The 12187-nt window shown below is 39.3% G+C and overlaps 1 protein-coding gene across 2 annotated transcripts in view; it reads left to right on the top strand.

Moving 5' to 3' along the window:
- Positions 1 to 12187, top strand: part of trim9 (tripartite motif containing 9) — a 157134-nt gene that overhangs the window by 93320 nt on the left and 51627 nt on the right. Inside the window, exons 4-6 of one of the 2 annotated variants that reach the window (XM_086003164.1) lie at positions 1305 to 1415; positions 2008 to 2161; positions 6426 to 6571. In XM_086003164.1, coding sequence (XP_085859290.1) covers positions 1305 to 1415; positions 2008 to 2161; positions 6426 to 6571 — 411 coding nt within the window. Of the gene's footprint in view, positions 1 to 1304; positions 1416 to 2007; positions 2162 to 6413; positions 6572 to 12187 lie in introns of both variants that reach the window. The other variant, XM_086003163.1, reaches the window with a different exon arrangement.

The following is a 12187-nucleotide window of genomic DNA, read 5'->3' as shown; positions in this document are numbered from 1 at the left end:
TTCCGACTCAGTGCTCCCAAGGAAAAAAAACATCAAGCCAGTTAAATCACTGAGGGAAAAAAGTTCAATCCTTTTGGCCACAACAAATCAAAACTTCCAACTGTGAAGTGATGGAAATCTAATGAAAATGCAAAAACTGAAGTAGTCAAAGCACTGAAATATTTTCCCAGATATTTTGATAATTTTTTCCATAGTAACTGAAATTTCTAAAGATTTCTTTTTTAAACACATCTTATTTCATAACCTCATTAAACTTAGTTATAACATTTTTGTGTGCCTTTGACTACCTTTGCTAATATCTTTACTCTGATGCATTAGGCTCTCTCAAACTTGGGGTTAGAGTTGATATTCTTTATTCTTCCCAGAATACTCACTTTGTCAGCTCACGGGTTTACCAACTGCACTTCGCAGATTGCTGTACACTGCTAATAATGTGTGGTGTGGAGAATCTCCCACCATGCAGCACTGATTCTCAAAGACAATACAGTATCTGGAAATGTGTCTTTTCTCAGGCTACAGTACTATTTATCAGTTTATTGCATCTGATTTCAAAATAAGCAGAGGCATAAACTTTAGAACTGACCATATCACGGGTAAATAATTTTCAATTGCTTATTTTATTTATTTCAATGGGAATTTGGCTCAGAGGGGTTGATCAGAGCACATGTGCTTTATTTAGTTTATACTGAATTCAAAAATTATTATTTACGTGATTTTTTTTCCTCCGTGCAAACTTCAAAGCATGTCTTTCCTCTTGATATTCCTGAATTTGTTTTCCAAATCATTTGAAAATGAAATGGAAGAGGAATTTTAGAGTTTTTCATGAAGACTATTATCCAATGACTTTTTTTTGAGACAGACTGATTAGTTGAAGCACTTGTGATTTATTTTGTTAATGAATTTGCAAAAACAAATTGTTCAGATTTATTATTTATCCAACTGCAGGGAGCAAATGAAACCCTATTTATTTTCCAGGAACCAAATGCTTGTTTAATTATCTTTGGGCAGAGGTTCTATAAACTTCTGCCTAAACTGTTTCTATGGAGATGTGCATCCCACCCTCACTTCCACGCTTAAGCACCTTCCTCTGCTTACAATCGCATAACATAAGAAATGGGAGCAGGCCGTATGGCCCCTTGAGCCTGCTCTGCCATTCAATAAGATCATGGCTGAATTTCTAACCTTTGCCTGTAAGCTGGTATATTATATATTCTGTTCAAGTTGGATTATTCATTCTGATAATTTGTGCCCAAACTATTTTTGATACCCGAAGGATCAGTAATATTTGTCTTTTTTTGTTGTAGGTGGTCAGAGATCAAATCAGCCATTGCACGGTCAAACTGCGCCAAACAACTGGCCTGATGGAATACTGTCTGGAGGTAATTAAGGAGAATGACCCCAGTGGCTTTTTACAGGTCAGTGTGTCATTGCCAATGCTCCCGTATTACTGATTGTAACTATTGAATGATATTCAGCAATTGCATGGGTGCCCCTGGAACAACAACAGATTTTGCTCCTCTGTCTCAACTAGATACAGCAAGTGCTTGGGGAGTTGCTAAATTACCCATGCATCAATATGGCCGCATGCCTCTCATAATGAAAGTCTTGTCTTTTGTTATTTTTCTGTGTGCAATCAAACCAATATGCAGAAATAATTCCATCAACTTGTATAATTATTTATGTCCCTATCAAAATATATGGATTATTCCCCTTTTTTAAAAATCTTGCAAAATGCACATTCTGTCCTGTTTGATTTAATTCTGGTCTCATTATTGACTACTAATAATAGATTAGCTACAGTAACTTCAGACTGAATATAAAGGTATCCGTATTGAAAACTCGTATCTTGAAAGTAGTTGGCTGTGTGACCAATTTCAATCTATGCTAATTTTTATTTATAGTATACAGGGTGCCAGTCATTATTTTTGAAATATAGTACTTTATCTGTAACGACATGCGCATCACTTAAATGTGAGTGTAATTCTGACAGGTTAATTTTGTTAGCAGATATCGGATGCTTTAATAAGGCGTGTACACTTTATCGATGAACAGTGGGGTAAAGGCATACTCCAACCTCGCATGAATACTGACTTTGATTTAACTCTGGACAATGCACCACTGCTACAATCTATCCTTCAGCTAGACTTCGTACAGATGAAAAGTAAGGATCAGTCTACAGAAATGTGACCAGAGTGTTGAGTAGAAAAAAATTCTTTGGCCAGATAAACCAACTATGGTTTCCAGAGCAGATGTAATTTAAAATAAGTTGGTCAGGAAATTGATGTTTTATTTTAGCTGTTACTCGTGTCTCTGGTTTATATCTCCATTTCCATACTTTTGAAAAGAGTACTCTCTCCCATCTTCATGGCCTTTAAAGTAACGAAGTTACATAATGAAGTAGAGTGGCAATCTGTGAGTTTAGGCAGCAGCAAAACATTTATTTAAAATTTGTATGGGGGGAGGAGGAGAAAGGGACAACATTTTTTCCATGTTCAGAAAGACTTTCAGTTTAGAAAACAAAGTTGATCAGCAAAGGAGATACGATTAACTTGAATTTAAAATATTTCAAGTCATGCAATCAGTTTTTTTAAACTCATTTGTCCCTGTGCAGTTTTTAAAAATGTGCTCATCTACATGAAAGTGATAGTACATCTCAGGACTCGGCTCTGACCTGATTCTCATGCACACTAAAGCCAAACCAGGAGGCCATTTTAGTCCACTTAGGCTTCACAGTAGGTGTGGTACAACTCTAGTCTAAAGCTCCTTTATGTCCAGCATTGTGTCTCCGCCCTAACCAGAAGAGGTTTTCTACAGTACCAGGGTGTATTCATGGAAATTATGTATTTAAAAAAAAAAAAAAAAAAAAATATTCAAAAATGTGCAAGTAACAATGAATAATATGGATATAGAGTGCAGTTGTGTTAAATATGTGCAGTTGTGTTAACATTGTAAACACATGTAGCCATGAATTGGAAAATCTTAGATTTCCAAAATTATATCTTTTTTTAACCTATTGCATAACCATTTTTTTTTTATGGCTTTTTGACTTATCACTGTTAAAAAGCTGCTCTAATCAATTTTTCCAAGTCCTCTTAACCTGAGGCAGGATGCTCCAAGTATAATAAATTCTAAGAGAATTTGGCTTTTATGAAACAAGAGATTGTAAAGCAGTTTTTCTAGCTTACTCTAAACAAGTGGATAACTGGGGGGTCTAGAATGAGGGGTCACAGTCTCGGGATATGGGGTAGGACATTTAGGACTGAGATGAGGAGAAATTTCTTCGTTCAGAGGGTGGTGAACCTGTGGAATTCTCTACCACAGAAGGCTCTGGAGGCCAAGTCACTGAATATATTTAAGAAGGAGACAGATAGATTTCTAGACACAAAAGGCATCGAGAGGTATGGGGAGAGAGCGGGAATATGGTATTGAGATAGAGGATCAGCTATGATATTGAATGGCGGAGCAGGCTCGAATGGCCTACTCCTGCTCCTATTTTTCTGTTTCTACAACTGTCCTTCTACTTTTATGACTGTATCTGTAACTTAATCCTTTGCATTTGCAAGAATGTTAAAACTTGCTGAAAATTTCAGCCACAGTTTTTAAAAAGACCTACACTATTACACAATCTTAAAGGAAAACATTTCCAACATTTTTGGATGGATCAACAAAGACAGTTAGAAAAAGTAATGTTTCCCCAAAGGCTTAGTTTTTTTTGACCAGTAATAAAACCATTGCAAGGTTGTATGTATGTGATGTCAAGAATTGATGCAGTAGCTGATTTGACATTATTTGCTCCTTTTTAGTTAAGGACATTGTAGCTAGGAGGCCAAAATAAAGAGCCTCAAGGACTGAATTAGCAAGTGGGAATTAAATTACCATATAAAAGGAATGCACTGTGGCATAGGCTGTGAGCATAGGTAAGAAATTCCATTATTGAAATTGAGCTGCTCACATTGCGTCTGCAGCAACCCCAATGTAAATTCGATAGATTTATTGGGACCAGTCACCAAGAAAACCATTTTTTTCGAATTCTTCCTGGTGGCTGGTCTTGGCAAATCCTGCAAATTTCATGGGAGCTCCCACCAGCTGCATGAAATCGACATATCAGGGAGCAGTCTTGGGTCCACATAAAAGTAGCTTTGGTCATGGATGTAATACTTTGCTTTGCACCAGTAAGATTTTGTAATGAGCTGTGGTTGGGGTGTAGGAGGGGGAGAAGGTTGTGAATATTTGACTTCTGCATAGCTCTAAAATGTAGGTTCAGTAATAAAGGACAATTTCAGGAATCATGAAGATCCCAGTTACCAGCCCTACTGAACGAATTGACCATCTGCAGAGGTGAACTGGACAATTAAGTTCAGGCTCATAAGCTTTGCACACAAGTTAGAAGATATTGCATGATATATGTCAAGCCATAAAGTTAATGATGTGAAGTGTAATTTAAAATTTCAATCATTATGTGCTAATATATGTTTGCCATTGCATATTTCACAAGGTTGGGATCATATTGCTTTATCCTTTTGATTTTGTTCAGCATTTTTAACGAGCACTACACATCTTTGCTGATTTAGTGATTTTATTTTTCATTTTGAATCTTATGAACTTTAATGCTAAAACCTGAGTACTGCTTTTTATGCTTTCCTCAATGAATCCCCTTCACATGGCATATTTGTTCCAGATTTCCACTACCCTTTGTGTGGAAAAAGTGCTTCCTGATTTCACTCCTTACTGGCATCGGTCTAATTTTAAAATTATGGCCCCTTGTTCTGGATTCCCCCACCAGAGGAAATAGCTTATACAAAAGCAATATACTGCAGATGCTGGAAATCTGAAATTAAAACAGAAAATGCTAGAAATACCCAGCAGGTCAGGCAGCATCTGTGGAGAGAGCAACAGTTACCGTTTCAGGTCGATGACCTTTTGTCAGAACCAGTTCCGATGAAAGGTCATCGACCTGAAACCTTAACTCTCTCTCGCCGCAGATGCTGCCTGACCTGAGGATTTCTAGCATTTTCTGTTTTTATTATAGAGGAAATAGCTTCTCTACCCTATTGAATCCCTTTATCATTTTAAACACCTAGAGTAGATCACCCCTCAACCTTCTAAACTCATTACTGTATTAAATTTGTGCTTCAGTACTGTAAAACCGTTTGATTTTATTATTTATTATTTTTTATCAAACATTTTTCATTCATAAAATCTGTACAAAAGTATAAAGATAGTTGTGCAAAACAAATGGGTTTCTTTTGTCTAAGCTGATCCATCTTCAATACATTCTTGCCCCGAAGTTTAAAATTACTAGGTATGACAATGGCAGTTATAAATACATGAGAGAACTGCTAGCGATTGACAGGACTGGCTCAATATTTGGGCGCATTGTGGATTCTGTGCTGACACTTGGTTGGAGGCACAGCTGCTTACAATTACAGTTTGAACTATTAGATTTTAAAATCTCCAAATAGATCTGCATTTTGTAAAATGTGGAAGCTATTTACTCCATGGTGCATGCATGCTGTAATGAATACTGTATCTGAAATTTGAAACAGTTAATTATGTAGTTATGTTTGCTTAGATCTGTTCTATTTAAAAGAATTTTTAAATAAATTGTAGGGCTGGAAGTCGGCTACCATATTCGATTTGAGACCAACTGAATAGTTAGATTCAGATCAACTTTTCAGAAGAAATCCAGAGAAATTGTTCAACTCTGGAATTAAAAGATCCTTTGTGGACCATGTGCTATTCTTTCACTGTACAAGACCCATTAATTCACTAGTGCCCCAAACAGGAGTGAGTTATATTGGTCTTGCTGAGGAGTGAAAAATAATTGGAATGTCTTGCCACCTTTTACAATATTTTTTTAAAATGAGCAGAGGTTTCAAATGATAGCTGAATACAGAGCCAATGGGTGATATTTTCTGGCTGTGATACTTTTATCTTTTACCAGTATGTCTTATGGGCTAGTGAGAATAATACCCATAGAAATAAATTCAAGGCAGTAGGTTAGTTTCTAATTTACATCCAAGTGCAGAGGTTTTAAAGATTTAATAATTCTAACTTTTTGCAATTGCTCTAAGATTGTACAATTGAATAAATGACTGTCGAACACATCACAAATCGAATTTAGGGCTTAGCCAGAGAGCCAAAGAAAAGCTGTAATTCTGCCATGAATGCCATTTGCAATCACCTCCAAGCACACATGATCTACATAGCACAACAATAATTGATCGGCAGCAAAAATGACTGTAACCATCAAAACACTGCAGATCTCTTCCCCTGGTTCCTGCAATTGTAACTGAGCTTAAAAGATGGCCTAATGGCCCTCTGGCTAAACTCCAGTCACTAAGTCAGGTGACAAGTTGAGAACAGTTCCTTGTAGTTTACTAGAAGCGACGGTTATGCTGATTTCTGCTTAGTTCCCTCTCCAGTGCCATCAGCCCCAATCCTGCAGCTGGAGGAATGTTGTACTCGCAACAACAGTGCTACGTTGTCTTGGAAACAGCCACCGCTTTCGTTAGTTCAAGTAGAAGGCTACATTCTAGAACTAGATGATGGGAATGGTGGCCAATTTAGAGTAAGTATTGCAGAATGCAAGCGTGGATGGGACATAGTTATGAACCAAGGAGGTGTGTGATATCTTTATTTTAGAAGACACTGCTTTCCTGACAAACTGCATGCCGAGGAGTTAAGTTAAGTGTGAGGCCATGCTCAAGTAATATTTGCTGTGAATGCAGACTATTTTATGCCCTCGTCATTATAAAGTTGCATGTGTTGAGGTTTTTGCTAGTGGTACTGTCAAACTAAAATCCAGCACGCATTTACTGATTTAATTGAGCGCTATTATACCTTTTTCATTGGACTTCAGAAAATAACCAATTGATGTGATTTGTATGGATGAGTAATTTTTTGTTACACAGCAATGCCAACTAGTACTGCATTTTCTTGACTTTGGTGGCTACTGATTAAGCATCCAAAGCCAGATAAGAACATAAGAAATAGGAGCAGGAGTAGGCCAATCGGCCCCTTGAGCCTGCTCCGCCATTCAATAAGATCATGGCTGATCTGATCCTAACCGCCAATCCACTATCACAGAACCATCTCCTGAATCTAACAGAATTAGACACACGAAATAGGAGCAGGATCAGGCTACACAGCCCCTGGGCCCGCTCCGCTACCCACAGGGCCATGACCGATCCGAACCTAGACTCTTGTCCAAATTCCTGCCCGCTCCCTGTAACCCTTAATTCCCTTTACCTCTAGGAAACTGTCTATTTCTGTTTTAAATTTATGTAAAGATGTAGCTTCTACAGCTTTTTGGGGCAGCATATTCCATGGACCTACCACCCTCTGAGTGAAGTAGTTCCTCCTCATCTCAGTTTTGAAAGAGCAGCCCCTTATTCTAAGACTATGCCCCCTAGTTCTAGTTTCACCCATCATCAGGAACATCTTCCCCGCATCCACCCGATCCAACCCCTTCACAATCTTATGTTTCAATAAGATCGCCTCTCATTCTTCTAAACTCCAATGAGTAGAGTCCCAATCTACTCAACCTCTCCTCATATGTCCATCCCCTCATCCCCGGGATTAACCGAGTGAACCTTCTTTGTACTGACTCGAGAGCAAGTATGTCTTTTCTTAAGTATGGACACCAAAACTGTATGCCGTATTCCAGGTGCGATCTCACCAATACCTTGTACAACTGAAGCAATACCTCCCTATTTTTATATTCTATCCCCCTAGCAATGAAAGCCAAGATTCCATTGGCCGCCTTAATCACTTGCTGCACCTGCATACTAACCTTTTGAGTTTCGTGCACCAGGACCCCCAGATCCCTTTGTACTTCAGTACTTTCCAGTTTCTTGCTATTAAGATAATAACTTGCTCTACGATTTTTCCTGCCAAAGTGCATAACCTCTCGCTTTCCAGTATTGTAATCCCTCTGCCAAATCTCTGTCCACTTACTTAGCCTGTCGATGTCCCCTTGCAGGTTTTTTATGTCCTCCTCACTCACTACTTTCCCTCCCATCTTAGTATCATCTGCAAACTTTGATATGTTACACTCGGTCCCCTCCTCCAAATCGTTAATATAGATTGTAAAGAGTTGGGGACCCAGCACTGACCCCTGCGGAACACCACTAGTTACTGATTGCCAGTCTGAGAACGAACCATTTATCCCAACACTCTGCCTTCTGTTAGATAGCCAATCCTCTATCCATGCCAGAATATTACCCCCAATCCTGTGATTTTTTTTTTATCTTAAGCAATAATCTTTTGTGTGGCACCTTGTCAAATGCCTTTTGGAAGTCTAAATACACTACGTCCACTGGTTCCCCTTTATCCACCCTATATGTTACTTCCTCAAAGAACTCCAGCAAATTTGTCAAACATGACTTCCCCTTCATAAAACCATGCTGACTTTGTCCTAATAAATTATGATTATCCAAATGTCCTGTTACTGTCTCCTTAATAATGGACTCCAAAATTTTACCTACCACAGATGTTAGGCTAACCGGTCTATAGTTTCCAGCCTTCTGTCTACGATGTAACATTCTAAGAAAATGACAGCTGCTTAGTGTCTTTCTGCAAAGATGAAGACGCCTGAAAAGCAGGTTTTTGCTTTTTGAGGGATTGCAGTTAGTGTTGATAATTCAAAGTTGTTTTTGTGCTAAAAATTAATTAATTTAAGTTATGCACTAACATAGCACAGCAAAGTGAGAACTTGATGCTGAAAATGAATTTGAATTATTCAAAATTAAGTGAACGAGTAGATTGTATCTTTTTTAATTCTTAGATGAGGAAATATTTTATACTGAAAATGCACTTTCTCCCGCCAGCATTCTCCTAAAGCATCCAAGCACACATTAAATTAAATTTAACAAAATTTGAAATGATGTGATCAGATTTTCTTTTAACGAGCACTGAATTTGTTCCAAAAATTAATATACAAAAAGTTGGTCCATTCGCACACGGCTTTCAACTTCTGTGCAATTGTACAATGGGAGTTCTCTCCAGTGAAATCTCCATGTCGAGCAAGCGTCTGAAACTCAAAGGGAGACTCCCTTCAGCCCATTCTTGTCAATCAAATAGCAACCAGCCAATACTAAAATAAAATATTTCTTAAGGCTAAAGGAATCAAGGGATATGGGGAGAAGGCAGGGACAGGGTACTGAGTTTGGATGATCAGCCATGATCTCATTGAATGGCAGAGCAGGCTTGAGGGGCCGAATGGCCTACTCCTGCTCCTATCTTCTATGTTTCTATGTAAAACATGGCTGAGAAAGCATTCAATTAGAACTCTATTAACATAATATAAAGTGTTTAGTTTTGCAACTTTATTTACATAAAAGTAGATACTTCTAACCATTTGAAAGAATCATTACACCCACGTGTTAATCAATTAGATAATAGTAGTTACGCAGTAGGATAATGGTTACCTCCACCTTGAACTATCTCTCACTCTCAGCTTGCCTCCATGATTTCTGGCCCTGTTTAGGTTCAGATGAAATCATGTGGACTCTTTATTTTGAAGTTATTCATCAGCTTTTCCAGGTTTTATAAGTGAGCATGTATACTTTTATGATGCTTACACTAATACATAGAATATAAAAATTACGAAAAGAAATTTGGATGCAGAGGAGGAAATGGTTCTTTTTCCCCATTATTAACTTTTGGTATGGGACATATATTCACACTGACATTATATAGTGATCATTGTTGCTTCTCTCTGGAAATACCAGTGATTCTATCCAATTCTTTGACTTGGTAGCGTACTGTAATATAGGAACAAGCTTTTTTTGAAGGGTGATTGGATTAACAGCAATTACTTAGGTTACATGTGGAACATAAAAAAGAACCAAACGATTTATGTATTTCCAACATCAGAACTGAAATCTGAAATTGTTTTCTATAACTAGTTTCTGCTAATGGTTTCTGTCTCATAAGAACATGAAAAATAAGAGCAGGAGTAGGTATTACGGCCCCTCGAGCCTGCTCTGCCATTCAATAAGATCATGGCTGATCATCGACCTCAACTCCACTTTCCTGCCTGATCTCCATATCCCTTGATTCCCCTAGAGTCCAAAAATCTATCTATCTCAGCCTTGAATATACGCAAAGACTCAGCATTCACAGCCCTCTGGGGCAGAGAATTCCAAAGATTCACAACCCTCTGAGTGAAGAAATTCCTCCTCATCTCAGTCTTAAATGGCCTACCCCTTATCCTGAGACACTGCCCCCTAGATCCAGCCAGGGGAAACAACCTCTCGGCGTCTATCCTGTCAATCCCCTTCAGAATCTTTGTATGTTTCAATGAGATCACCTCTCATTCTTCTAAACTCCAGAAAGTATAGGCCCATTCTACACAATCTCATCGTAGGACAGCCCTCTCATCCCAGGAATCAATCTAGTGAACCTTCGTTGCACTGCCTCCAAGGCAAGTATATCCTTCCTTGGATAAAGAGTCCAAAACTCTGCACAGTACTCCAGGTGTGGTCTCACCAAGGCCCTGTACAATTGTAGCAAGACTTCCTTACTCTTATAAGCCAACCCTCTTGCAATAAAGGCCAACATGCCATTTGCCTTACTTCTTGCTTGCTGTACCTGCATGCTAGCTTTCTGTGTTTCTTGCATGAGGACACCTAAATCTCTTTGAACACCAACATTTGAAAGTTTCTCACCATTTAAAAAAATATTCTGTTTTTCTATTCTTCCTACCAAAGCGAATAACCTCACATTTCCCTACATTATACTCCATCTGCCACCTTACTGCCCACTGACTTAGTCTATCTGTATCCATTTGCAGAATCTTTGGGCTCGAATTTCCAAGCCTCGTGGAGGCGGGAGTGGTGGGAAAATTGCTAAATCGAGGGGGGCAGTAACCCATCCTGCCCCCAACCCGCCTCCATGCCAATGTCCCAGGAGGCGGGTATCCGACCTGTGCTGAGAGCCGCCTCCCCGAGGTGGGAAGGGGATTAGTGCCAATTAACTGCCTGTTAACAGGTAGTTTTTTGCCTAATCCCTATTTTTAGCCCTGAAGTGTGGGCTTTCCGATGGCTCCGAACCACGCCAAGTTTGCGAGGCGGGCCGTCGGTCTGAAGGGGTTGGAGGGGTCGAGATGTCCGTTGTGCAGGTGAGTGATGGGTGCATGTGTGCAGAGGTAAGTGTGTGAGCTAAGTGTAAAGTGTTTTAATAAGTTTTACTTCCCTTTACTTTCTCCTGCAGGCTTCCTTCCTTCAGTTCTCTGGAGTCCCTCAGTTAACCGGCGCAGAAAGCAGAATGGCCGCTGAACTGTCAAACGTTGCAGCCTCTGCTTTCTGGTCTGGAGAGCTCTCTAACTGAGTCTGAGTAGAAGGACTCAAGTTAGAAGACAGCTTGTGTTTGACAGCTTCACAGAGCTGTCAAATGCTGATTTTTCATCTGTCAAAAGCTCTTGACAGATGAAATGTCAATCGCTGATGTCACCAGTAACCAGGTGTCCCTTGATTGGCCTGCTGGGCGGGCTTAACAAGGTCAATCAAGGGAAAATAGCGTGGGTTGGCCACAAGTCGATGGAGGCGGGACTACAACCCAAAAAGTGGGAGTCCCACCTCCATCACGTCCCCATTGATAAATTCGAGCCCTTTGTGTTCTCCTCACAGTTTACTGTCCCACCTAGCTTTGTATTGTCAGCAAACTTGGATACATTACACTGTCCCTTCATCTAGGTCATTAATATAGATTGTTAATAGCTGAGGCCTCAACACTGATCCTTGCGGCACTCCACTAGTTACAGCCTGCCAACCTGAGAAAGATCCGGTTATCCCTACTCTCTGTTTTCTGTCCGTTAACCAATCCCCTAGCCATGCTAATATATTACCCCCAACCCCATGAGCCCTAATCTTGTGTAATAACCTTTTATGTGGCACCTTATCGAATGCCTTTTGGAAATCCAAATATACTACATCTGCTGGTTCTCCTTTATCTACCCTGCTAGTTACATCCTCAAAAACCTCAATTTGTCAAACGATTTCCCTTTCATAAAACCATGTTGATTCTGGCTAATCATGTTATGATTTTCTAAGTGCCCTGATACCACTTCCTTAATGATGGATTCCAGCATTTTCCTGACGACTGATGTCCGGCTAACTGGCCTGTAGTTCCCTGTTTTTTTTTCTCTTCCCTCCTTTCTTCAATAGCGGTGTTAAATTTGCGA

Source organism: Somniosus microcephalus, chromosome 12 (assembly GCF_052327205.1).
Source record: "Somniosus microcephalus isolate GS21.2 chromosome 12, FLI_Smic_1.0, whole genome shotgun sequence".
Taxonomy (NCBI): Eukaryota; Metazoa; Chordata; class Chondrichthyes; order Squaliformes; family Somniosidae; genus Somniosus; species Somniosus microcephalus.
This window is presented reverse-complemented; position numbering and strand designations above follow the sequence as displayed.